This window comes from Mesocricetus auratus, unplaced genomic scaffold (assembly GCF_017639785.1).
Source record: "Mesocricetus auratus isolate SY011 unplaced genomic scaffold, BCM_Maur_2.0 Super-Scaffold_100025, whole genome shotgun sequence".
Taxonomy (NCBI): domain Eukaryota; kingdom Metazoa; phylum Chordata; class Mammalia; order Rodentia; family Cricetidae; genus Mesocricetus; species Mesocricetus auratus.
In genome coordinates this window covers 6,107,729-6,134,782 of record NW_024429206.1, presented here as the reverse complement: position 1 = coordinate 6,134,782, position 27,054 = coordinate 6,107,729, and the positions used below count along the sequence as shown (strand labels likewise).

Below are 27,054 nucleotides of genomic sequence, written 5' to 3'. Positions count from 1 at the left end.
CAGTCTATGGAGTGTGCCCAATGTTTGCCAACCAAGAGCACCAAAGGTTCTTGACAATTACGGTGTGGATGTCAAGTCGTCCAAAAGCAGGCCTTTTACACACTGAATAAGATGAACAAAGCCACACTAACAGCCATGACAGATTCCAGGAGTAATTACAGACCCTTATCTTATTTGCTACGAGTTAATATGGAACTAGAAGACACCAATACCTACTAAAATTGTTGCAGTGTCAGTAATGTCATCATCTCAGGCCAGGTGGTGGCTCAGACTTCAGGAGGCTATCTCCCAAGTTAAGGGCTAGCCTGGGCTACACAGTGAATAGAAAGAAAAGGAAAACCAAGAAACCCCAAACAACAAAATAAGAATATACTCATAAGGCAAAGCTTCTCAATCTCAACCAAAGCACTATTGACATTTGAAATCAGGGAACTCTGTTGTGGGTGGGTGGCCAGCTTGAACACTGTAGGACACAGAAGGGTTCCTTGCCTCCACCCATCTAGATGCTAGCAGCACCCAACTCCCAAGTATAACAACCAAAATGTCTTCTTGCACTACCACATGCCCCCTGTAATCTCCAATTGAGAACCACTGAGTTTTGAGAGGCAGCGATGTATTTTTTTAAAGGAAAAAAAAATACCAAAGCATTTCAGAACAGGGAGGGATCCTAAGGGTCTGAGCTCCAGACAATCTCAAACATTACATCAGCCGCCTTGGGGAGCTCGTTAAATTCTGATTCCTAGGCCCAGACCCAGAACCATCAATCTTGAAAGGTACTGGGTTTTCCCACATCGCTGCCAACATCCTCACCCTACGGGTAAGGTAGAATGGGCCCCAGAACGCAGCTGCTTCGCCCAAGGTCACTAGGGAGCTAGAACCCGGCCTCCGAAGCCAACCAAGCTCTTCCCCAGAAAAAGGGTAGGTGAAGTAAGGGCTGTGTGTGTTGCTCTTCCGCCTTCGAGGCCATAAGGCCTAAAGGTGCATTCTGGGGCCAGCCAGCCTGAGATAAAAGCTCCCGACTTGGTACTCATTAGCCTGGTGGCCTTGCGCAAGTAGGTTCTGGGGTCTCAGTTTCCTTCCCTGTCATATCAGCATTCACTCCTAGCGACGCTGGAAAGGGGACACTGTACCAAAAGCCCTCGGCACACGGCCCGGTCTACAGGAATCGCTCGATGCGGGTCCTAGCGGGGCTCGGGAGACGAATCGACTCCGACTTGGCGCCGCGCACCTCACCTGGCCCCGCAGCTCCTTCTCCAGCTGCCGGTAGTCGTTGTTCCAGACCAGGAGGTGCAGCGGGAAGCGGCTGCTGGCGTCGCGGTCCGAGGACATGGCGAGGAGGCCGCGGCCCGGGCCTGACCGCCCGCCTGCCGCCACCAGTCTCGATCCGACGGGGTCTCGGGGGCCCTCCCGCCCGACTGGCCGGAGAGCGAGGGGAGGAGAGCGCCGAGCGGGCGAGTGCGGGGCGCGGCGGGCGCCGCGGGTCTCCGAGGCCGGAGCGGGCGGCTCTGGAGGCCCGGGGTCGCGGGCCGGGCTGGGGACCGGCTCGGGGACCCGCTCGGCCGCGCCCACCCCGCGCCCCGCGCGCTCGCGCCCGCGCTGACAGCTCGCGAACCGACTGCCGCCGGCCGAACCGCCCCGAACAGGGAAGTGCTCGGGGCGTTCCACCGAGCGCCGCGGCGGGGGACGCGGCCCCGAGACCGACCCGAGCCTTTATACATTTCGTCCCGCCGCATCCCCACGCCAGGACACACAACAATCAACGCTCTATGGAACCGTGGGATCCCCCGGGAAGCCCGAGATCCCCGTGCGCAAAATTCAGGGTGCGCGCCCCCTGACTCTCCCCACCCGCTCCAGCCCCCTCCAGTGGTTCACTCCACAAACTGGGCCCTTTCCATTGGCTCTGCAGCCCTAGGGGTGCGAGCCTGGACTAAACCATCTGGCTGGAGCCTTTCACGATTGGTCAGAAGCCATTTTGGAAGTGGGCAACGCGAAATCGTTTCTACGGAAGGACTGAACCCTGGAGAGGTGGCACTACATACCCTCATAATATCAGGGTAGTTGTGTCTCTGGGATTCTACGTTTTGGAGTATTTGAACTGGAGGGTTCTTTGATATGGAGGTTATCCGACGCTTTGTAGGAGGCTGAGCTCTGCCTACTCAATGCCATCATCACTCTCCCCAAAACGGTCTCCAGACGTTCTCATTTGTCCTCCGGAGGTTAAAAACAAACAACAACAAAAACCAAAACTCGCCCAGTTGAAAACCACTTATTTAGTCTGAATTCCCAACTCGGCTATAATTCAAAGTACTTACCGTGAAGGTCTAACCCGCACCAGTCTCGTTAAACTAACCACTCGGATTTAGGATTGTGTCCCAGAGGACTAACAGAGTAAGTATCCAGGTTGGCCCACAACAGGCGCAAGTGAAATCCATCCTCTGGGCTGCGACTACAGGCACTATATCTTCTTCTTGACACAGTGAAGAACCCAGTGCTGTCTGCCCAGATGTTTACAGCTGCCACGAAGTCGTCCAGTGTGACAGGCGAGCGTTCCCTGTTCCGTCCAGTTTTTCAGATGAGTGCAAGGGCCGGTCAAGGATTGTAACCGACCTAGCCCACTCTCCTGAGTGAAGCTAGTACGGGTATCAGTAACACCAAGATGGTACCTAAAAGCTTTAATGGAAGAGTGTGTGGCAACTATCAAACATCGCATGGGAGAGATGGGCATGACTAAATGAACTTAGCTGCTGACTGTCTCCGGGAGAGTGTACGTTTAGAGTTTTTGTCACAAGGTTTTGCTTCTTCCTCTGGTACTAATCAGTCCTGGATCAAGGAATCGCTTCCCAAAAGGGAGAGTCCAACTGTGGGAGTATTTACAGTCAAAGGATGCTCAGGCGACCTCTGCCCTTATTCAAGATGGCGACAAGGAAGCGTGCCCTTTCCGGTCACATGACCCGCCAGGCTCCGCAGGACGTCTCCCCGCGCGTGCGTAGTGTGCCGGGGCTGCGAGGCGCTGAGGGGAGAGGCGCCGCCAGCGCCGCCCGGGGACCCGTTAGAGCGGAAGCGCCGCCGCCGCCTCTGCGGTCGTGGGGTTCCCGGCAGGTGAAGCGGGAGCCATGTCGAAGCGGCTCCGGAGCAGCGACGTGTGCGCCGACTGCAGCGGGCCGGGTGAGCGAAGCCGGCGGGGCCCGCTCGCCGCGCTCTCGGGGTCGGGACCCCTGGCGGGGCGGTCCCCGCGGGCGGGAGCTTGACTGCGGCCCAGCCACGCCGACCTCCGGGCCGCCCGGGGCGCGAGACGGTCCCGGGCCTGTCAGCCGCGCGACCCGGGGGTCGCTTCTTCCCTCTTCCCCTCTCTCCCTCCCGCGGCCCGGCCGAGGGCAGAGGCGACGGGGCCCGGGAGCGGAGAGGACGGGAAGGGTTCGGCGGCCCCGGAAAGCGAGTGACAGGAGGCAGTTACCGGCGGCCCGAGCGAGGCTGCAGGTGTTTCCCTTTCCCCGGCCCCCGGCCCGAGCGTGCGCGCTACCGCTCGGCTGCGCTGCCCGTGGGGCCCCGAGTGGAGGGTTGGCCCGCGTCCGGCAGCCGCTCCTGGGGGGACAGCCCGAGCTCGGATTCTCAAGTTTGAGGATCTGAGTTTCCCACCAGATTTCGCCCCTCTGCGTGACCTTGCACTGATTACTTCAGTTGCTCTAACCTGGTTTTCCTCGTTTTCCCGGTGGAAACTATCACCAGTACGGTTCGCCAGTGGTCAGTGGATATTCCCTAGGGGGTCGTGTCTTTTGTAAGACGTTACTCAGTTGAAAACCGTTGTAGTTCCTTCAGCTGCAGTTTGGCTTCAGAGTCGTACCAAACACACAGTCGCTGGCGTTGTAAACTCGGCGACATCGAACGGCCAAAACTACTCCTACTGCAGATAGTGTTTGGATTTGAAGATTGGATCTGGTTTAGTAATTGGAACCCAATTGACGGGTCTAGATTCGAATATTTCTGTGCTCGTTTTGGTTCTTGGACTTGGTTAACTTCGAGTGTGAAGTCAGTTACGTATTAGATGACTTTCCTGGAACAGCGGTGTTCAGTAAGCAAGCCTAATTAAGTCGTTGAACACAGGTTTGCAACTGTTTTCATCTTGTCAATTAGAAGCAGAGGCTGATTTTAAATGGTGCTGTGCCAACCCTTACTCATTTCGTAGACCTGGGTACTCCGGGTTAACAGTTGGGACGGAAGGTAAAGGGCAGGCAGGGAGGGTTTTTAAAGGAGTGCTTTATACTGTAAGCCAGGTTTATACAAACTATCATTTTCTCTTAAAATGTCGTTTGTTCCGCTTCCTTCTTTTCTTGCCTGTTTTCCGTTGATTCATGTGTGTCTAACTTAAAACTTCCTCTTGGGATGCACATTCTTTACTTCTCCACGGGAAGGTACATGGCAAAAGCAGATGGCTTCTCCCTGCCACCCCAAAAACTGTCTTGTCCATTTGTGCCGTTTCAGGACCTTGTATGTTGTTTCATATTAGTTGTCTTGAATGCCAAAATCTAGAAAGACTTGAGTCATTTCCTTCCTGTTTTGTATATAGTGAGGCTACCTTGAAGGGTGAACTGGCAGACTAGGAATTTGTACTGTCTTTTGTGCACCACTTAGGGTTAGGGCTCCTTTGAAATAATGCTAAGGCCATCTCAGAAGATGCTCAAATTCGTAACTCTCCTGGACAGAATTTGCATAGTGATGGGCGGGGGCACATATACCTTTGAAATCCATGTGTGGTGTTTGTTCATGGAGCCTTCCAGAGAACCTGGAAGGATTTCATCCAACCTCATTCACAAAAGCTTGATTTTCATTTTCTGTGTTGTCAGAATCCTTGGGATTCTGATCCACAGTGTTTCAGTGATTGAGACCATTGCTTAATGTGGGCTAAACCATTGCTCCCCTCCTGGCTGATTTGCCCAAGAGTACTGTGAACCTCTGACAATAAAAAAACAAAGCCACAGTCCAATCCTAATACTAACAGAGGATGCAGAAGCAGTGTTGTCATGCGTCTGCCAGAGTCTTCATGCTCCCCACCCACTCCTTAGAACACCATAGTAGCACCTGTGGTTGGACCTGCTGGATTCTTTTCTGTTTGTCCTAGGGAAGACACTATGATTATGTCTTGTCTACCTTTGTGGTGCTAGGAGAGCCGCTTGCCCAGCCCTGATTCTTTTTTTTTTAATGAATCTAGTTCATTTAAAATGCATCATTTCTGTGCCCCCATGACAGATACTTTTATTTATTCTTATTTTCATCGGCCCTTCCTGTCCCACTGTGAGGACACTCAAAGAAGTAATTTGCCTCAGATTATTGCTCAAGAAGTGGTGACAGAGTTGGGATTCAAACCATGGACTCTTTGTCTCCATAATCAACCCTCTTACCACCATATTCTCTGTCTCCCAGGGTTTGTCTTTGATTGAAATCCCATAACTTTTCATTGTATGGTTTGAAGGGGTCAGAATAAACTGATATACATGCATTTTAGAGATTTTTGTGGACATTGAAAAAGTTTAAAGTGTAGCCCTTAGGCCAGGCAGCTTGAGTAGCACCTATTATCACCCCACTGAGCGTCTGATGGAATGGGAAAGGCCTGTGTTTATTTCAGGTTTCTAAGACTCAGTTTATTTGTCCAGAACCATCATGCCTGAGTAGTGTAAATTATTCCTCTTATGAAAGGTTGTCTGATGAAATTTTGTGGATTTCAAAGGAAAGAAAATATTGTACTCAACAAGAAATACTGTTCATTTTGTTTTATGTCTTTATTTCTGTGAGACGCCTTCCTTCGAGTCAGCTGCAAAACTGGATCCAACAGGTTATCTAAAACAACTGGTGTTGTCAAAGAGCATCACCTTAGTGGAGTGAACCACCCTTTCCTGCCTCAGAAGAGCTGAGTGCTTCTGCAGTTCTCTTCTGGCTTTCTGTTAGTATATGGTCCTTGACTTCCTGCATCGGGCGGTGGGCACGTCACTGTTTACCTTAGATACTGTATGAGGATAATTCACTGTCAAGAACGGGTAGTCTTATTTATAAAGATGGATGCAAAATGATTTCATTGAGCTGAGATGTAGCTCAATGATAGAGCACTTGCCCAGTATGGGCAAGGCCCCAGGTTCAGTCCCCAGCACTGCAAGGAAACAGAGTAGAATGACCCACCCTGCTCCCTCAATCTGCTTCTTTACCGTTCTGTAAGAGTACCTGTCAATGGTGGTAGATCCACAGTCATGCTGCAGATGGGCCTGCACAGGAAGAAGACAGCTGCTGTGTAGGGCTGTGAGTCTTAGTTCAGTCAAGATGGGTGGGACCCTCAGGCCAGTCCATCCGAGTCATATATTGAGAAACATATAAAACAACAAAAATGTGTTCTGTTTTTTCTTAAAAACCAAGCATCAGCCATCTTTCATCCCCATGTATATAGCAGCCAATTAGTGTCCTTGCCACTGAGGTGTCGTTCTTTTTCCAGATCCTTCCTGGGCATCAGTAAATAGGGGAACTTTTATATGTGACGAGTGTTGCAGTGTACATCGGAGTCTAGGGCGCCATATCTCCCAAGTAAGGCATCTTAAACACACACCATGGCCTCCAACACTGCTTCAGGTAAATGATAAGAAAAAATTTCATAATTGGAAATTTGTGTTTTAGGATTGTTGTTTTAGCAACTAAAAGATCTAACATAAAAATGTTTGGATCATAATTGGATAAAGTGTTTTGCCCTTCATTTCTATGTATAGTATAAAGTATTGTCCTGTATTGAAATCATTACCTATTCTTTCTTTGATCACCTAACATAATGTTATTCCCTGAAATGCAGTTATACATAGACAGATATATCAATAGAATGTATCAATAAAAGTTTATATTTCTTAGTAAATTTTCACTGCTGATTTTCTAGATTGTCACCAGAGTTTGTTTTGTTTTGTTTGAGACAAGAGTCTCACTATGTAGCCCTGGCTGGTCTTGAACTCACAGACATCCTCTCACCTCTGCTCCCTAAGTGCTAAAATTAAAAGTATGCACCACCATGCCCAACATCAGAGATTATTTTTTAGTTAATTTATTTTTAATTCATTGGTGCTTTTGCCTGAATGCATGTTTGTATGAAGGTGTCAGGATCCCCTAGAACTGGAGTTACAGACACCTGTGAGCTGCCGTATGAGTTCTGGGAATTGAACCTGTATACTTTGGAAGAGTAGCCAGTGTTCTCAACTACTGAACCATCTCTCCAGCCCCCCAGAAATTATTTTTGTTTTTTTAGCCTTTTTTTAGATTTATTTATTTTATATGTATAAGTATTTTCCCTCCATATATACATGTGCCCACAGAGGCCAGAAGAGGGCACAGAATCCCCTGAAACTGGAGTTACCACCAAGTGGGTGCTGGGACTCAAACCCCGGTCTTCTGCAAGAACAACAAATGCTTCGTTTAGAACACTGAGCCATCTCTCCAGCCCCTAGAAATTATTTTTAAAAGGTCTGTCTTTCCTGTATACTGTGATAAATGATCCTGAAAGCCACTGCTGAAAAACTTGTCGTTAACCTGCAATTCCTGAGTCCCTGCTCATATTTTTATACCATTTTTCCCTGCTTTGATCAAAGCATAGACTGGGATTCTTCAGAAATCCCTTCAGCATCTGAGGTTTTCTTAAAGCCTCACTGTCAGGCAGAGACTAAGCGAACATGTTTTGATGTGTACCTAACACTTGTCAGGGGGGTCTTTGTCTTATTTGGGAGTTGATGTCATGTTCCTTTTACTTTTATTTGGGGTACACTTCTTAAGTTCTTTTGAAACTTGGGATTAATCGCGCATTGTAGCCTGAGTTTTTCAGTGGGACATTTTCACAGTGTACAGAAGGATTATTCCACAGCAGTGCATTTTTTTGTGTTATTTGTCTTAATACATGTCTCACTAAATCTGCAATCGCTCTACATGGCACTCCTTAAACTCAGAGGAACCAAGGTATCAAAGCAAGTGCTTTGAGTTTCTGATAAAAGAAGCCCATGACGGCTGGAGAGATGGCTCAGTGGTTAAGAACACTGACTGTTATTCCAAAAGACCCGGGTTCAATTCCCAGGACCCACATGGCAGCTTACAACTTGTAACTCTAGTTCCAGGGGATCTGATATCTTCACCCCGCACATAAAATAAAGGTTAAATAAATAATTTCGTTTAAAAAAAAAGAGAGAGAGAGAGAGAGATGCCCATGAGCAGATGGGCCTTCCTAGGAATCCTGTTGGGAAATGAAGTTGAGATGTTTGTTAAGGTGGTGTACTTAAGCCAGGCAGTGGTGGCACCTGCCTTTCATCCCAGCACTCAAGAGGTGAGTTATAGAACAGCCAGGGCTACACAGAGAAACCCTGTCTTCCAAAACTCAAAACAACCAAACAAAAACATTCTTCCTAGAAGTTCCCAAAGGTCCATTCTCACACGAAAGTAGTGTGCTACTCCCAGGACTGTCTTTGTTTACAGTTTAAGAATTTACAAACTGTCTAGAGATGAGTAGTTGAAAATGCCAGGGTTGACACTAAGGTGGGACATGAACTCCAATGGGGCATGTCAAAGAGATAGCACTCAGATATACATTTATTGCATTATTTTACTTAGGCGTGTATAAGAAAACTAACAATTATTAAAATGACTAGTGTGTACGGGGCTAAAGTAGCATTTGTTCAGGCACGGAAATGCCACCCTAAAGCATCATCAGTCACTTTCTCTTCAGTTTATAAGTATGTACAATCAAGCCAGATTGGCTATTCTACAAGCAAAGCTGAATTCTGCCTGGAGCTCCTCAGTCTGACTCTACGATCAGAATAGTAATGGGGCCGTATGCAGACGTGCTAGTATGTTTAATGGTGTACTATTTTCCATTTTTTTTCACTGATTCTCTTTGAATATTTGAGGAAATAAAATATCATTTCATACTACTTGGTTTCAGATGGTTGAGACCTTGTATAACAATGGTGCTAATTCTATATGGGAGCATTCTTTGCTGGACCCCGCATCTATTATGAGTGGAAGACGGAAAGCTAATCCACAGGATAAAGTACAGTGAGTGCCATGTTTCAAACTACTTCTATTTCTTCACGACAAATGGCCCTGTTGGAAGGAATGTGGCTATTTTGAATGGCCTTGTATCTGGGGCTTTTGCTGTTCGAAAGGCAGAGTGAGGCAGGTGCTTGTTTGGTTATCCAGCTGAATGCAATGATTTCTCCAGTTAGAGACCAGAGCTTGGTGACTAGGTGTGGTTAGAACTGTTGACAGTCAGACCAGAAACCTGGCTTCCAGCAGCTTCTGCCCAGTGCCTCACCTAATGAGGGACTAAATGCTGCTTCCTCCTGAGATTCCATCAGTTAAGAAAGTTAGAAAGGGAAAAAAGACGCTATAAAAGTGGTAATGTGTTTTCAGATCATTCTTCAGCACTGCTGAAATGTATTCTCAAGTGGGGGATGTGGTCACTTCCTCTTAAAGTATAAAGAATGAAATGTGCCTGAACTGCAAGTGAACTGTTTTCCTTTTTGTTTTCAAACCAGCCCCAATAAAGCAGAATTCATCAGAGCGAAGTATCAGATGTTAGCGTTTGTCCACCGATTGCCCTGCCGTGACGACGACAGTGTGACTGCCAAAGATCTTAGTAAGGTGGGCACACTCTTTACAGTCCCTCGGGGAGCCTGGTGACACAGTGGTCCTATTCACTTGGAAGTAGTACAGGAGGAGGAAACCAGGATCTTCCGCACCTTTAAGTAACTGACAGCTGTCTGTTGTCGTTTTTTTAAGTGGCAGTTGCTCTTTTGATCATACCAGCCAAAGAGGGAAAATAAGTGTCTCAGAGACAGGATTTGTTTTCCTTTTGTTTTGTTTTGTTTTACGAGACAGGGTTTCTCTGATTGTTTTGGAGGCTGTTGGTCCAGCCTGGCCTCGAACTCAGAGATCCGCCTTGCCTCTGCCTCCCGAGTGCTGGGATTAAAGGCGTGCACCACCACCTTGTTTTCCTTTTTTTTAAAAAAAATTTTTAATTAAGTTGTGTTTTTTTTTCAGTACGATTTTCACGTATATGTTTTGGTAAGTCCTCTACTTGGAAATAACAGCCATTTCAAAGGAGTGTTTCTGGAAGGGCCTAGGAAGTTTTCAGGATGTTTGAGACTAGAACAGAGGAGGGAGGAGGCTAACTGCTTCAGCTTCCCAGGTGCAGGGAGAGGAGGACCTTGAGAAGGTAGAGTGTGACTCGTCCCATGCAGGATCTGTCACACTGGTGAACAGTGTGTCTAGGAGCCTCGGGTGTCTAGGAGAGATGGTATAGAAACGCACATCTTAAGTTTTGGAGCAGTGATTTGAACAGAGCACATGTACAATTCAGAGTACTAATTTACATAGATATATGCATAATTTTCTGCTAATTAATAGACCTATATAGTTTCTCTCCTTTTTTACCAAGTAAAAAACAGCCAGGTGTGGTGGCTATGTAATCCCCGGCTTTTGGGAGTCAGAGGCAGGGAGATAGCTGTGAATTCAAAGCTGATCTGGTCTATACAGTGAGTTCCAGGCCTGCCAGGATTACATAGTAAGACCTTGTGTAAAAGTGTGTGTGTGTGTGTGTGTGTGTGTGTGTGTGTGTGTGTGTGTGTGTGTGTGTTAATAAAATTGGGGGCTGGAGAGATGGATGAGTAATTAAGAGCAAATGCATAGTGTTCCTGCTGATGATTTATCAGATGGATGACTCACAACCATTTGTAATGTAGCTCCAGGGGATCTGATGCCCTCTTCTGGCTTCTCTGGGCACCAGCACTCAATGCGCACATATGTGCACACATACATATAATTAAAAAAAAAAGACTGGCTGCGGTGCGTTTCTCTGTTCCTATGGTGCCAATTACTGCATCTGGAGCAGCTCTAGGTTAAACTTGAAGGAAAGCGCCTTGCTTTGTGCTTGTTTTAAAGATTTTCTGTGGTAATAAGGAATTTGGTGGAGCACAGTCCTGTTTCCCACTAAGAGCAGCCTGGTGAAAGCATTTAGTGGCTAGATGAACAATGCAGACTGATGGCGGATGGTGTAAGGTAGATGTAGTTATGCAGGGCAGCTTGAAGCTCAGGGTCAGCAAGTACCCGTGGCAGCATCTAATAATGACTGGTGTAGTTATGCCTGAGTTTTGAAGTGTTTCCTGTGTCATTGAATCTTCATGGTATCCAGATTCTACTGCCCAAAGAGCTTTTGTCAGATAATACAGGGGGGCAGCAGTAGGCCTTGAAATGCATTCCACTCAACCTCAGAGCCCCCCATCTTAAAATGCTTCCCACTTGGGTTATAGTTGTACCTCTACCTGGCACCCCATATTTGGCAGACTGGCCTTCACAGTTCTAGCTCCTTGTGGGTAAAAATGTGTGAGACTCATCTACAGCCTGCAGCCATTGTGAAGTCCTTGTCTTCCTGAGCCAAAGAAAGATCTGTTACTAACGGAGAGTGCATTAAAATAGGTCACCAGCTGCTCCAGCACATCACTCATAACTCTTTTTACAACTACTCTTTGTTTGTTTTTCAGCAACTCCATTCGAGTGTGAGAACAGGGAACCTGGAGACCTGTCTGAGACTGCTATCTCTAGGAGCCCAAGCCAACTTCTTTCATCCTGTACGGAAACATCAATTGATTCAGATGTCAGATTGACTGAGTTGCATTTGAATACGCTGTTTAGTTTTCTTTCTTTCTTTTTTTCTTTTTTCTTTCTTTTTTTTTTTTTTTTTTTTTTGTCTACCTTTATTAATTCTTAGGAAAAAGGAAGCACTCCACTCCATGTCGCCTCCAAAGCAGGACAGATTTTACAGGCTGAATTATTGGCAGTATACGGAGCTGACCCAGGCACGCAGGACTCTACTGGGAAGACTCCTGTTGACTATGCAAGGTCAGGGGCTGAGGGTCTTGGATAGCCTGTATGCTGAATATGTTTCCTTACTAAGTGACTGAATTGTGTATGACTTGTGTTCAGCCCTTTAGAGATTTACATTCTATTATTTTGTGAATGAAGACATCTCAACATCAGCTGAGACAGGCAAGATCATGGAATCTAGAATCATAAACTGGTGTGCTTAACTTCCAGTCTTTGTAACAAAGTAGTGTTCAAGCCACAGCATACAAATCAAGTATCAAGAATTGGGAGTCTCGGTGGCTGTAGACTTGGCTCAGTGGTTAAAGTCACCAGCTACTCTTGCAGAGCACTGGGGTTCAGGGTTCGGTTCCCAGCACCACATGTTGCCTCATCTGTAACTCCAACACCCTCTTCTGGCCTCCAAGGGCACCAGGCACACCTGAAATGTACTTACATGCAGCCAGAATATTTACACATAGAAATAAATAAATCTTAATTTAAAAAATTAAATAAGAATTAGAGAGGAGGCTAGAGAAATGGCCCACTGAGTGGCCTGCCTGCCTATACATATGAGGAACAAAATAGGGCTAGAACCATAGCACAGGGCTTGAACACGAGTCAGTCCCTGGCATTGGGGAAAATGCAAAACCCACTCTTCAAGTTTTTAATGCATCTTTAAATTGTTCCTGCTGTGGTTTGTTTTGTTTTGATGCCCATGCAGATCTTGAATTTCTTACTATGTGCACCTGAGTAACTGCTATGTCCTGCTACAGCTGAAATGCTGGAGCATGAAGTAATTTGACAGGGTTTAATAAATCCTTTTAAACATGCAGGTCTAGGTGAGGGAAGATGGAAATCTTTCCTTCTCTTTCCAGATGTATTAACTATGAAGCATCTTGTTCTGCTTCACAAAGAATTAAACAGGGGAAATGACCAAAGTCTATCTCAGAATCCTATCTTTACTTCTCTGGAAGAGTTGGCTAATAAATGCCTGAAGGAATTGAGGCAAGATTATATATGAATTGTTGACAAAATGGACAGTTAGCCATGTTGTGTTTTGTGTTTTGTGTTTTGAGACAGGGTCTGACTGTGTAACCCAGGTTGGCCTTGAATTCACATCAGTATTCCTGCCTATGATATCCTCCCTCTCCCCATGCATGATTGCGGGTGTGAGCTACTATGCACTGCTGATAAGTGGGTCTTAAAAAGTACACGTGGCTAGTATGGAAACCTGAGTGTGGTCTCCAGAACCCATATGAAAAGCCAGGTGTGGTGTTCACACATCTGTAGTCCCCGCACCCACAGCAAGATGGGAGGCAGAGAGAGTTATAAAGCTTGTGAGCCAGCTATGTTGGTATGTGCAGCATGGCACAATCTAGAGAGATGAGAGCAAGAACCCATTCCCACACATGCCTTCAAATCCATGGTAAAAGTTTAAAAAGCACGTGTAAGGGGCTGTGGAGATGGCCTACTGACTAAAGCACTTGCTGTACATGCATGAAGACCAGATCCTCAGAGCTCACACAAACACCTTGTGATCGTGGTGGGTGAGTGCGGTGTGTGATCGTAGTGGTCCTGTTTATTCCAGCAGTAGAAGTCAGACAGAGAATCCCTGTAGCTACCTGACTATCAAGATTAGCTCTGTCATCAAGTTCTGGGCTCAGTCAAGACTCTGCCTCAATGATAAGGTGGAAAGCAGTCAAGGAAGATTCCTGACATAAGCTTTGAACCTCCATATATGTGTGCATCCACACGCACACATGTGCTCACATGGGCCCACATACATGCAAACGTGTTTCATGTCTACATCATACACACAGTAACAGAAAATGAGCATATGTAAGGTTTCTTCGTTGTGGCCCTAATGATTAGATTTCTTCAGTGGTTGTTGAGGAGTGGGTTGGATTTGGACCTGTGGAAGAAGAACTAAAGCATCATTGAGAGAGAAAAGGCGGAGTCAAGGGTGGGGGGTGAGGATGGATAGAGTATGTTCATCACCTTGGAGATGGGACTGGAGAAGGCAAGGGTGTGGGAGTGGGGAGAGGAAGGCAATGTTTGATCAGCTCTGGGATTGGACCATGCTGCTTCATTTCGGTCCCCGCTGACAGAGAAACAGAGAAAGCTCCACCAGACGCACCACTACAGCCCATTTCACCTACTGAGAAAGCACGCCTGTTAGATTCAGGTATGTGTAGTAGGTCAGGAAGTATGTGGAGAGAGACTGACTGGAGCTAGATTTGATCTTGGAAGATAACAGAATCCACAGTCAATACTTTTTTCACTTTGGAATCTCCCATGTACTTGGCATGTAATAGTCTCAGTGTAACGGTTTACTTATATGCTCAAAGGATTCCAAGCAGCTCACATGTTTTATGAATAAAGAAAGGAAAACACTGTTTCCTGTTGCAGAAATGGCAGGTACAAAGACAGAAGAAGCTGCAGGGATGAGCTGTGCATCAGGTTAGTCTGTCTGCCTTGAAGTCTTTAAAGTGACTTCAAGGCTTTGACAGGGCAGTGGCCACAGGCATCAAGATCCTGTGGAGGAAGGGACTTATTCAGGATAGCAGCCTGGGGCCATCCTGTCCTTCCTGATCAGAGCTCCCAAGGTGGGTGTTTCTGGGAACACTCTAGTTGGCTTTGAGAACCTCTTCTATTTATTAGATTTTCTCACCTTATGATCCCTTTCATGAGTCTTGCACGGCTCCCAAGGAAGCACTGAAAGGATCATGACAGGCAGCATGCAGCCTTCCAGAGAGTCACGTGTGATAAGCTGCTCAGTGTCTCAGAATGGTTCTGTGCTCTGTGGACTCAATGCCGGTGAACTGAGCCGTGTCAATGGGGCTTTGTTCTCTTGGTAGGCAAGGAGGGCACCATGAGCTGGCGGAGCGCCTCGTGGAGATACAGTACGAGCTGACTGACAGGCTGGCCTTCTACCTCTGCGGCAGGAAACCAGGTGAGGGAGAAGAGGTGACCTTGCTGCTCCTCTGGTCTGGAAAGACAGGTCAGGACAACATTTTTATGATTTCCTCTGCCTTAAAGTGACCTCAAGAAGACTGCCTTGAGGGTTTCTATTTGGAAGGATAACAACTGCAGAATTTTTATTTTTGTTTTTGTTTACTTTTTGGATAGGGTCCCAGAGTATATCCCAGTTTGACCTGGAACTTTGCTGTCTTAACTTTTTAATTTTTTTTTGAGATAATATAATTACATCATTTCCCCCTTCCCTTTCTTCCCTCCAGACCTTCCCATGTTCCCCTCACCTTGCTCTCCTTTGACCTCATGGCCTCTTTTTTCTTTAATTGGTGGTGGAGTGTGTGTGTGTGTGTTCGTACATACATCTATATATTTCTAAGCATATAGGTAGAACTTTACCTGTTTGTAGTATGTTATTTGTATGTAGGTATATCTTAATGGTTGGCCACTTAGCATTGGTTATAATCGGTGTGCTTCCCTGGGAAAGACTTTGTTCTCCTCTCAGCAGTCTGGTTACCTGTAATTCTCTGTGGAGGGTTGAGCCTGGTGAGCTACCTCTTCCATGTTAGCTTATCTGTTTGTGCCGTCCTTGTTCAGATCTCGTTTAGGCAGCCGTGTTGGTGAAACTTCATGGGTGTAGCTTGTGACATTTCTAGGAGACACAGTCTCACGTAATCTCCCAGTTCCTCTTCTACAATTATCCCTAAGCCTTAGGTGCAAGGGTTGTGATGTAGATGATCCGTTGGAACTGCATTTTTGATTGTGTTTTTCTGTGATGGTCTCCTATCTGTTTCAGAGAGAAGTTTCCTTTGAGGGATGAGGACTGTACTTATCTGTGGGAATAAAGACAAATATTTAGAACATAGTTGACTTGAGTTTCCAGTACCAGGCATGACTTCCCTCTAATTGAGGGGATCCCAAGTCCAATTACAGAACTGTTGGTTGCAGCCAAGGTGTGCCTGCCACTACTGCACCCTTAGGGTTATCATGCGGTACTGATAGTTGTTGTAGTTCATAGTCGTCATAGCTGGGGGTTGCTTTCCTCCTTTGGAGGTCTGCTTAGTGATCTTGATCCTTCTGCCTCTGCTCCCTGAATGCTAGAATTATAGATGTGTGTGTGTGTGTGTGTGTGTGTGTGTGTGTGTGTGTCAAAGGACACCTTGCATGATTTAGTCCTTTCTTAGTGTGTGGGTTCTACAGAGACAACTCAGGTCATCAGCAGCTTTGCTTACAGAACTGTCTTGTCAACCTGAAATTTTATTTTTTTGGTGTTTTTTTTTGTTTGTTTTTGGTTTTTGGTTTTTTGAGATAGGGTTTCTCTGTATTATTTTGGAGGCTGTCCTGGCACTCACTCTGTAGTCCAGGCTGGCCTCAAACTCACAGAGATCCGCCTACCTCTGCCTTCCGAGTGCTGGGATTAAAGGTGTGCGCCACCACCGCCCAGCTCTGTGACCAGTTTTATCAAATAATATTTTACTGAAAGGTAGCCATGCCTGCTGATGCTGTAATGTGTGGCTGCTGTCACAGAACAGCAGCAAAGCACAGTTGCAGCAGATAAACACAAAGCCTAAAGCATTATCTGTTCGACTCATAAGGCATTTGCCATCTCTTGAAAAAATGTTTGTTGGGGCCACATACTGGGTGGGTGAGTATGTGTGTGTAGGACAGAGGCCAACTTACAGGAGTCATTCTGTCCCACCATGTCGTTTCTGGAGATCACACTTAGGTTGTCAGATGTGGTGGCAAGTGCTTTTACCTGCTGAGCCATCTCTTGATGCAGCGTCCATGCAGATGTGTACAGTTGTTCCTCACCCTGGTTGTGCAATGGAATTAGGAGCCATTTTGGGGGCAAGGTGTCAACAAGCATACTCTACCCCATCTCTCCTGCTGAATGGAGCTAAAAGCTATGGACAGGATGTTCAGAGTAACTCTAAAGTAAATGCTAGATAAGAGTGACAGGACCTGAAGTCCCATCAAGGTGGCGGTGTCTTACTTTCACTTCTGATGGGACTTCTTGGAGGTCTGTGAGCTGCAGCTGCCGAACAGGTGCCAAAAGGTTTTCTGATTTGAAAAGAAATGAGACTCGAGGCAGACAGGAAGGGGATTCCCCAGCTTTCTCTTATCCCAGAATATGGGCAGGCAGCACGGTGATGGCAGTATACAATTCAGGTGCCTAAATGTCTGACCACTGCATGGGGGAATATGGATTGCTTTTCTTTTATTGCTTTCTCTTGCTGCCTGCTCAGCAGGCAGAGCCCAACCTGCTCTGTAGCCTGCTAAACAGAAGTAACACTTTGCATAGATTTGAAAAGGCCCAAAGTCTTACAATACGATGTTTAGAACATCTCATATTCCATCCCCAATGACTCGGTGTATAAAGAGCCAAGAAAACCTCAGGGGCTTCAGGAGAAAGCAGTCAACAGATGCTAGGCCTGGGGCCAGCTGGTGGCCAGCAGGTGAAGATGATGAGCTGTCCAGTGACCTGAATGACCTGTGACCTACATAATAGAGGGAGAGAACCAGTTCACAGGAGTTGTCCTGTTGGAATTGTCACAAACATTTTAAACCAGCCGCTAAGACCATGGTCTGAAAAGCAATGAACTTTCTTAAAGACACAGAGAAGAACAGAGAAGGAATATTGGAGTTGAAGATTACAGTAGCTAAAAATTCCAAATTAATAGGTTTAATAGCATGCTGGAAATATTAGAAAAAGCAAATTGAAACTAGATAGATAGTGATGTAGCTCAGTGGTAGAGGGGTTACCTGCCATGTGGAAGGAAGGCTCTGGGCTCAGTCCCCAGCACAAGAGAAGGAGAGCCCACAGCAGCGTGCTTCAGGGACCTGTGGGGAATACCACCTGTGGAGTGGGGCGCTACATTATTACAATGCTTGCTTTGCAAGCATGAAGATCTATGCTTGGTCCTAGCAGGTGTAAGAAACCAGGCCTGTGGTATGTGCTATAAGTTCCACCACAGGGGAAGCAGAGAAAGTAGGATCATGGGGCCTTGCTGGTTAGCTGGTCTGACCAGTCAGTGAGTACCAGGTTTCAGTGAGAGACCCTATCTCAAAAAATAAGAGTGGTATATACATATACATGTGTGCACATAAAATAATGATGAAAGAGTCCATGAGTTTGAAAGCAGGGAGGGTTGTATGAGAGGGATTAGAGGAAAGGGGAAGGGAATGTGATATAATTATAATCTCAAAAATACATAATTTTTAAAAGGAGTAGAAGTGGGGCTCATACCTTTAAATCTCTGCACTCGGGAGGCAGAGGAAGGCAGGCCTCTGTGAGTTCAAGGCCAGCCTGGTCTACAGAGTGAGTCCCAGGCCAGTCAGGGTAGAGGAACTAGAAGTTAAGAGCACTAGATACTCTTGCATGAGATCTGGATTTGGTTCCCAGAACCCACATGACAGCTCACAGTCACCTGTAACTCAAGTTCTTGGGGGGACACAAAGCCCTCTTCTTCCTCTGCAGGCACCCAGCACAAATTGGTTCATGTGTATACATGCAGGAAAAACACACATGTACATAAAATAAAATAAATATTTAAAAAATAGGAATAATGGGTTGGAAAAGTGCTTCAGGAAGACACACTGTCCACCCCTGGCCTCTACATTTATGCACAGGAAATATTCCCAAAAAAATCTAAGTTTGTGAAAAAACAAAGATTTGTGAAACTTGTGCCTGGCAGTAGTGGTGCACTCCTTTAATCTCAGCACTCGGAAGCAGAGGCAGGCAGATCTCTGAGTCTGAGGCCAGCCTGGTCTACAAAACAAGTTCCAGGACAGCCAGGGCTACATAGATTCATGAAACTTCAAAGAAGGTGAATACAAAAGAAAACTATACTTGAGACACATCAAAACAAATTACTGAAAGCTAACATTGAAAAAAATTTTTTTGGTTTTTTGAGACAGGGTTTCTGGAAAAGAAAAATATTTTAAAAACATCCTGAGCAGCATTTCACACATCAAGGTTGAATATCTTTTATCTGAAATGCCTAGTACCAGAAATGCTACAGGTTTCATATTTTCCTTAAAAAATGGTTTGGAATATTTGCTGTAGATTTCTGAAGCAGAAATCTGAAGTGCCAACCTTTCTGAGCATCCTATGGTTGCCCTTATGCTCCTCAGAAGTCATGGGAATGAAGGAGAGATTAAATGTTATTGTTAAAGTGGCAAAAGAATTACCTGCCTGGAGCCTCAGCCACTAGTAAAGCCTTACCATTAGCGTGAAGGCAAATTAAACACATTGCAAGATGAAGAAAACCAGAGACTTCATTGCTCTAACAGCAGTGCTAGAGAAGGGTCTTCAGGTCAGCGTGGACCTGAGGGCATCTTAGACCAGGATAAACAGCCGCATCGAGTAGTGCATGGTAGCAGAGGAGTCCAGGCTGCAGATTTGCATGGCAGCTGACAGCAATGGCTCTACCAAGCGGTGTACTGCAGACTGTGTATGTGTACTGGGCAGCTTCAGCAGGAACAAAAAAGGGTGAAAGAAATACAGTGACATTCCTACATTCTGCTTGAAGTGGGAAGGTAACATTTCTAAAGAGTAATTTCTTGTGTAATCCTTAACACAGCCACTACAAGAGAAAGACAAAGTGGTGTGATCAAAAAGCCTAGAGATAGGGGCTAGAGAGATAGTGCTAAGGTTAAGAACACTGACTGCTCTTCTAGAGGACCCAGGTTGAATTCCCAGCACCTGCTTGGCGGCTTGCAACCATCTGTAACTCCAGTTGCATAGGATCCAGTGCCTTCTGGCCTTTGCAGGCAGTGCACACTAATGGTACGACAGACATACGTGCAAGAAAACACCCACATACATAAATAAATAAATCTTTTTTAAGATCTTAGAGGTAAATTTTAAAATGTTAAGTAGTACTCAATAATTGAAAGATCTTTACTGAAAATATTAAAAGAAAACAGGAAACTGAAACCCAAAAAGAAAGTAATAAATGACATAAATCTAGATACAACTGTACTGTTAATGACGTAAACAGACCATTTAGAAGCAGTGATGTCAGGAAAATGTTACAGAACAAAAGCTGAGCTCTACACTGTATAAGAAACCAGCTTCAGTACTATGACTAAGTCAGCACTAGAAGGTAGAAAACAGTTGTCTATGCAGACTTCGGAGCTGTGCCAGTGTCAGGCTGTCTGTGACCTACCACCTGAATGGGTCAGAGTAGACCTCAGGGCAAGGAAAAATAGCAAAGATAGAGGGGACGTGAGACAATGACAAAAAGGTCAGCATACACTGAGAAGATGCAAGCCTAACTGCATAGCCAGCTGCAGCACTGCAAATCACAGAAAGCAAGTGTTAACAGAACCGAGGGAGAGCCTCCAAGGCTCAGCAGGCAAAGCACTGAACAACCTGAGTTCAAGCTCCAGGACCCACCTGGGGATTGTCATCTGACTTGCACACGCATGCCATGGCACCCACGAATCCACATGTATGTGTGTGGGCACAGAGTACTGAACCCAGTAGAGCTGAGAGGAAGCTCAGGCACAGTCCTTCCTGCGTACTCCACATACTGCTTTTGGAATCACCTTTAGCAAGGGAAGCCATGTTCTGGGTGATAAACCTTAGCTATTCTAAAAAGTTTAAACTTCTACAAAGTTTATCTTCTGATCATAATGATTGAGCTAGAAATTTATAAAAATGAAAATACTCAAGAGCTTGGAACACATTTTTAGGTCATCTGTGGGTATCAAAGACAATCTTTTTTTTTTAATTTTAATTTTAAATTTTACATGTCAATCCCAGTTCCCTCTCCCTCCCCTCCTTCCGCACCCCCCACCATCCCCCCCATCCTCCACCCTATTGCCAATTTCTTCAGCATAGGGGATATCTAGAGTCTATCATTTCACTCAGGGTAGGGTCCAGGCACTTCCCTAAGAGTCCAGGCAGAGAGAGCAACCCTCTTTGTGTTATGGACACACGATGTCTGTTAGTATTCGAGGGATAGACACTGATCCACTGCTCAGGACCCCATAGGTAGCCCAGGCCTCCTCACTGACTCTCACATTCAGGGGGTCTGGATCGGTCCCATGCTGGCCTCCCAGCTGTCGGTCTGGGGTCCAAGAGCTCTCCCCTGTTCAGATCAGCTGTCTCTGCTGGTTTTGCCAGCCCATTGTTTGCCAATTTGCTCATCGCTCCTCTCTCTCTGTCGCTGGGTTCCTTGGGTTCTGTTCAGTGTTTAACTGTGGGTGTTTGCCTCTGCTTCCATCAGTCACTGGATGAAGGCTCCAGGATGGTTATAGACATCAAGTTCATTATCAGGAATGGGCATTCGGGGTGGTCTCTACACTATTGCTTAGCTTGCCAATTTAGATCACTAGAGGTTACAATGGTGCCTGATCTGTCTTCTAACCTATGATTCCCTCTTCCCCTTATCCTACCCCCCCCCCAGTCAACCTTCCTGTTCCTCCACGTCCTACTCTCTCTTCCACTTCTCCCCCTCTCTATTTCCCAGGACCCCCTCCCCTCCACCCCTCACCGTGTTCCCATCTGTTCAGAGGATCTTGCCTCATTTCTCTTCTCTTGGGTACCATGCATATCTTTTAGGTTCTTTCCTGTTTCCCAGACTCTCTGTCAGTGGAAGTGTAGACTGGCACTCTCCTGGTCCATGTCTAAAATCCATATATGAGTGAGTACATACCATGTTTGTCCTTTTGTGACTGGGTTACCTCACTCAGGATAGTTTCTTCCAGTGCTATCCATTTACCTGCGAATTTCAAGATTCCATTGTTTTTTTCTGCTGAGTAATACTCCATTGTGTAAATGTACCACATTTTTTCTATCCACTGTTCAGTTGAGGGGCATCTAGGTTGCTTCCAGGTTCTGGCTATTACAAGTAATGCTGCTATGAACATAGTGGAGCAGATGTCCTTGTTGTATGAATTTTCCTCCTTTGGATATATGCCTAAGAGTGGAATTGCTGGGTCTTGTGGTAGATTGATTCCCATTTTCCTGAGGAATCTCCATACTGCTTTCCAAAGTGGCTGTACGAGCTGGCACTCCCACCAGCAGTGGAGGAATGTTCCCCTCTCTCCACATCCTCTCCAGCATAAATTGTCTTAGGTGTTTTTTATTTTGGCCATCTGACAGGAGTAAGATGGTATCTCAAAATTGTTTGGATTTGCATTTCCCTGATGGCTAAAGATGTTGAGCACTTTCTTAAGTGTCTCTTGGCCATTTTAGCCTCCTCTATTGAGAATCCTCTGTTTAGTTCTGTACCCCACCTTTTGGGAAGTTAGTACATACGGGGTTTGAGAGTTGTTCTAAAACAGTAGCATGCTGTATCCCAGGCTAACCTCACACTCACCACAGCCTACCATGCCTGGCTCAAAAGTACTTCCAGCTAAATGAAAATAAAAATACAGTATCAAAATTTGTAGGATTAGATGGGCCTGGTGGTGCGCACTGTTAATCCATCCAGCATTTGGAATACCTGTGAATTCAAAGCCAATCTAGTTTGTGCCATGAGCTCTAGGCCAGCCACAGCTATATAGTAAGACCCTGCATCAAAAACAGAAAGGGGGGATGATGGGGAGGGAGAGAGATATGTTCATGGGGGTATATTTAATCAGTGTTTACAGGAGATTTTATTGCATTAAATACTTGTATGTGAAGAGAAGGTAGTTCTCAAGTCAGTCTCCTCACAAAGGAGCTAGGGATGAGTGTGAGCACGGGTGACCCAGTATGAGGATGGCTAGCCCAGCATGGGACAGTTACACTGAAAACAGTGGGGAAAATTAGCATTGCCATGGCGGTGCTTCATAGAAGATCAACAAAATGGATAGAGGGGCTATTCATGCCCAGCAAAACAAAACAAAACAAAAAAACAACTAAAGAAAGAAGGATCTTAACACCAGCCAGTTAATGGCTAATGAAAAACAGGAGGGGCTGGAGAGATGGCTCAGAGGTTAAGAGCACGGACTGCTCTTCCAGAGGTCCTGAGTTCAATTCCTAGCAACCACATGGTGGCTCACAGCCATCTACAATTCAATCTGGTGCCCTCTTCTGGCATATAGGCAGAACACTGGATATGTTATAAATAAATAAATCTTAAAAAAAGAAAGAAGGAATCTAGAAAGTGAATTTAAAAAAGAAAAAAACAGGAGCCGAGGCTGTGACTCGGTGTGTGCAAGGCTCTGTGCTTGATCACCAAGCACTAGAAAACAACAGTAGGAAGATACCACAACTGTGCACATAAATATGACAATTTAGATAAAATGTAATACTAATCCTTTAAAGGCCACAGGCTACCAAAATCCATCCTGAGAAAAAGGAGGATATAAACATACAATCTTATATGCATATTCATAAATACACTCACACACATTTCCTCCCCAATCCCTTTTGCCATGACTAAACCCAGGGCATCAGGTTTCGTGCATGCTAGGCAAATGCTCTGCTACTTGGCTGGGTTCCCAGCCCTGTAAAACTGTATTTTTCAAGAATTTGAATTTATACCTTAACATATCTCATTAGAGAAAACGTCAGGTTCAAAAAATAGGAAGAAGGCTGGTGAGATGGCTCTTCCAGAGCGCCAAGCTCTTTCCTGGACCAACGTGGCAGTCCACAGCCATGTGTAACTCCAGTTCCAAAGGCGTCTCCATCCCCTTGTGGCCTCCATGGGCACCAGGCACAGAAGTGGTGTTGCTGCACACAGGCAAAAGACTCACACACACAAAATGAGAATCTTTTCAGGAAAGCGAACGAGAAGGTCAGGAATGCCTCACAATGCATGTTAGAGGTTTAGCGGGATACCAAACCTAGCCGTAGGAAAGAATGGGCCATGGGGGGGCATGAACAGAAACAAAAATTCTCAGCAAATTTTAGCACAGTAAATCCAACGATGTATAAAAAGAAAAAAAGGCAACATAACCACTGGAACATAGCTTACTTGAGGACGACAGTGAATGTGACTGGAGTGATGACTCGATGGTTAAGAAAGAGCACTTGCTTCTCTTGCAGAGGACCCAGGTTCAGGTCTCAGCTCCCACAAACTGCCTCACAGTCATCTGTAATTCCAGTTTCACGGCATCTGGCACCATTTTCTGACTTTGGGCACACAGATACACGCATGGTGCCCATACATACTTGCAGACAAAACACCCATACACATAATAAAAAAAAAAAACCAGTTAATGTAGTTCAGGGCATTAATAAACTAAAAGGCAGAAATTATACAATTGTCAGTGAGTATAGAAAGGGCATTTGGCCAAATTCAACATCCATTCATAATTTTGGGGGAAAAGACTAGCAAACTAGAAACAGATGGGGCTTGCTTAACTGGATCCTGTCTACCCCAGAGAAGCAGCTGCTCTCCTGAGACCAGTGTCCATTCTCACCACTTCTACTCAGCGAAATTCCAGAAATCTACCTCCCATAGAGATTGAAAAAGGAAGAACTAAAACTTTTCCCACTCAGATGAGATAGTATCTATATGGAGAATCCCAAGGAACCAAAAAGAAAATCCCTAAAACAAAGTATAGGAAGATCACAGCACAAAACCCACAGCTCCAAATCATTCCCTTTATTATTTAGTGCGAATGCATGTGGTATTGCCTTATAGAAACAACTGCACTCCATCTACCAAAACTATACCAGAGTAATCTAGGCCATAGGTCTAATTATAAGACCTAAAGTTATAAACTAAGGAAGGATCTTGTGATCCTGGTTAAAGTTCTTAGATTTTGTTTTGTTAATAATTTGTGCTTTGTCAAAAACACTCTCATTTCCTCACTCACTTTGTTTGTGAGTCTCTGTCTGTCATATACAAAACTGACATCAAAGTCATGCCGTCCTTTTTGCTCAGCCCTCTAGTCCTGGGTTACAGGTGTGCATCATCACACCTGGCCTCAAAACCAGAAGGTCCTGCTCACTCCACAACCTCAATAAAGAATGTGCACCAAGAACATATGCATCTGGAAAGTTTAAACACCAAAGCTCAGCCGTGCAGTGCTGGCGCAGCAGACCTGCAGCACCAGTAGTAGAGTCTGGGGAAGGATCGGGTTTTTTCTTTATTCTCTCATACAATACATCCTTGTAGCAGCCTTTCTTGGACTGCCAACCAGCTTCCAAATCATAACATGGAGACTTATTAGTTATGAATGCCTGGTCTTATCTTATGCTTGTTCCACTAGCTCTTATAACCTAAATTAACCTGTTTCTCTTTATCTATGCTTTGCTTTGGGGCTTTTATTGTTCATTCTGTATGTCTTACTCTGTGGCTGACTGGTGGTTGCCTGGCTGGCCCCAGGCCTCTCCCTCTCTTTTCCCTCATTTTCTGAGTCTCTCACGCCTAGAGCCCTTCTCCTCCTTATTCTTTCTGCCTATCAGCCCCACCTATCCCTCTACTACTGTTCAGCTTTTTCTAGACCAATCAGGTGCCTTAGGCAGGCAAAGCAGCACATGTTTACATAGTTAAACAAATGCCACACATCTTTACATAAAGTAATATTCTGTTTCACAACACATCCTGACTGCAGTTTCCCCTCTCCACTCTTCCCAGCACACCCCAATTTTTCCTCTCCCCCAGATCCACTCCTCTTCTGTTTCCCTTCAGAAAGGAGCAGGTCTCCCAGGGATACCTAGTCAACATAGGATAGCAAGATGCAATAAGACTAGGCACAAACCCTCAAACCAGAACCAGGCGAGGCAATTCAATAAGAGGAAGAGTTTTAAGAGCAGGCAAAAGAGTCTGAGACACCCCCACTGTTAGGACTCTCATAAAAACAAGCTAGGAACCATGACATACATGCAGAGGACTTAGCATAGATCAGTACAGGCTCCATGATTGTCACTTTGCTCTCTGAGCCCATATGAACCTTGCTTAGTTGATTCTGTGGGCCATGTTCTCCTGGTGTCCTCAACCTTCCTGACTTCTACAGTTCTTCCTCTCCTTTCTGGAGGTTCCCCAAGCTCCAAGGTGAGGGACTCAGTGCAGATCTCCAGTTTAGGCTCTTTCTCTGCCTAGTGTTTGGCTGCGGGTCTTGACATCTGCTCCCATCTGCTGCTGGAAGAAGCCTCTGATGACAATTGACTTCTGATGACAATTGGACTGGGCACCGATCTGGTTCTCGTGATACTCCTGCTGTAAGAAGCCTGAACACCTGACTGCCCATAAAAGGAGCTGAGTCAAAGAATGTAGTCTTGTTTCCTCAGAAGATTCGTTTCTCTTTCATAGTTTTGCAAACAGAATCTTGACAGGGTAGTGGTGGTGCACACCCTTAGTCTCAGCATATGAGAGGCAGAAGCAGGAAGGTCTCTTGAGTTCCAGGCCAGCTAGGACTACACAAGTGAGACCCTGTCTAAAAGAGAGTGAGGGTGGGAGGGATCAAAATATAGAGATGGCTCAGTAGTTGAGAACATTTGCTACTCTTGCAGAGGACCTGGGTTCACAACTGCCTACAACTCCAGTTCCAAGAGATCTATTGACCTTTTGGGCTCTGTGGGTACAAGGCACCCTTGTGGTATGCAGGGGAAACATGAATACACATAAATATTTTTTTAATTTAAAGAAAAAAATCAAACAGGATCTCATTAACTTAGGCTGGTCTCTAATTTGCTATGTGTTCAAAGATGACCTTGAACTCTGATTGTCCTCCTAAGGGCTGGGATTATAGACATGCAGTATCATGTCTGTGTATGTGTGAGACTGTGTGTACAGGTTTATGTGGGTGTGTACACGTGGGTCAATGTTCTGAAGTCAGTTCTGTCCACTTTGTGGAGCTTCTTTCTTTTAAGATTTATTTATTACATATACAGTGCCCTGCCTACATGCCGGAAGAGGGCACCAGATTGAATTGTGGATAGTTGTGAGCCACCATGTGGTTGCTGGGAATTGAACTCAGAACCCCTGTAAGAACAGTCAGTGCTCTTAATCTCTGAGCCATCTCTGCAGCCCCATCGAGCTTCTTTCTTGTCTCTGACTGTACGCCAACCTAGCTGACCCAGGAGCTTCCAGGCAGTCTCTTGTCTCTATCTCCCACCTCCCTGTAGGCTTGCATGTGTGTGCGCGTGAGCACCTGTGTTTGCCACTACATCTGAGGCTCGGGTTGTCAGGCTTTCACAGCTAGAGGTTTTACCTGCTGAGCTGTGGGCCATTTCCTAAGCCCTGGAGTTCAAGACCATCTCTTAAAGATGAGAAAGAGAAAAACAAAACAAACAATAACAAAAAACAAGCACATGGAGTTTAGCGT

At 45.7% G+C, this 27,054-nt stretch overlaps 2 protein-coding genes across 5 annotated transcripts in view; one reads left to right on the top strand and one right to left on the bottom strand.

Moving 5' to 3' along the window:
* Window positions 1-2,449, bottom strand: part of Ankrd13a (ankyrin repeat domain 13A) — a 33,941-nt gene extending 31,492 nt beyond the window's left edge. For 2 of the 4 annotated variants that reach the window (XM_040731117.1, XM_040731119.1), the window contains exon 1: window positions 1,234-1,562. In XM_040731117.1, the coding sequence (XP_040587051.1) occupies window positions 1,234-1,329 (96 nt within the window). In that variant the 5' untranslated portion in view covers window positions 1,330-1,562. Of the gene's footprint in view, window positions 1-1,233; window positions 1,565-2,312 lie in introns of those variants that run through there. The other 2 variants (XM_040731118.1, XM_040731116.1) reach the window with 2 other exon arrangements.
* Window positions 2,450-2,984: 535 nt separating this feature from the next.
* The window catches only part of Git2 (GIT ArfGAP 2), a 51,362-nt gene continuing 27,292 nt past the window's right edge, over window positions 2,985-27,054 (top strand). Inside the window, 7 exon segments of the mRNA XM_005078950.3 lie at window positions 2,985-3,165; window positions 6,476-6,609; window positions 8,945-9,057; window positions 9,540-9,645; window positions 11,544-11,630; window positions 11,771-11,901; window positions 14,724-14,818. Coding sequence (XP_005079007.1) covers window positions 3,114-3,165; window positions 6,476-6,609; window positions 8,945-9,057; window positions 9,540-9,645; window positions 11,544-11,630; window positions 11,771-11,901; window positions 14,724-14,818 — 718 coding nt within the window. The 5' untranslated portion in view covers window positions 2,985-3,113.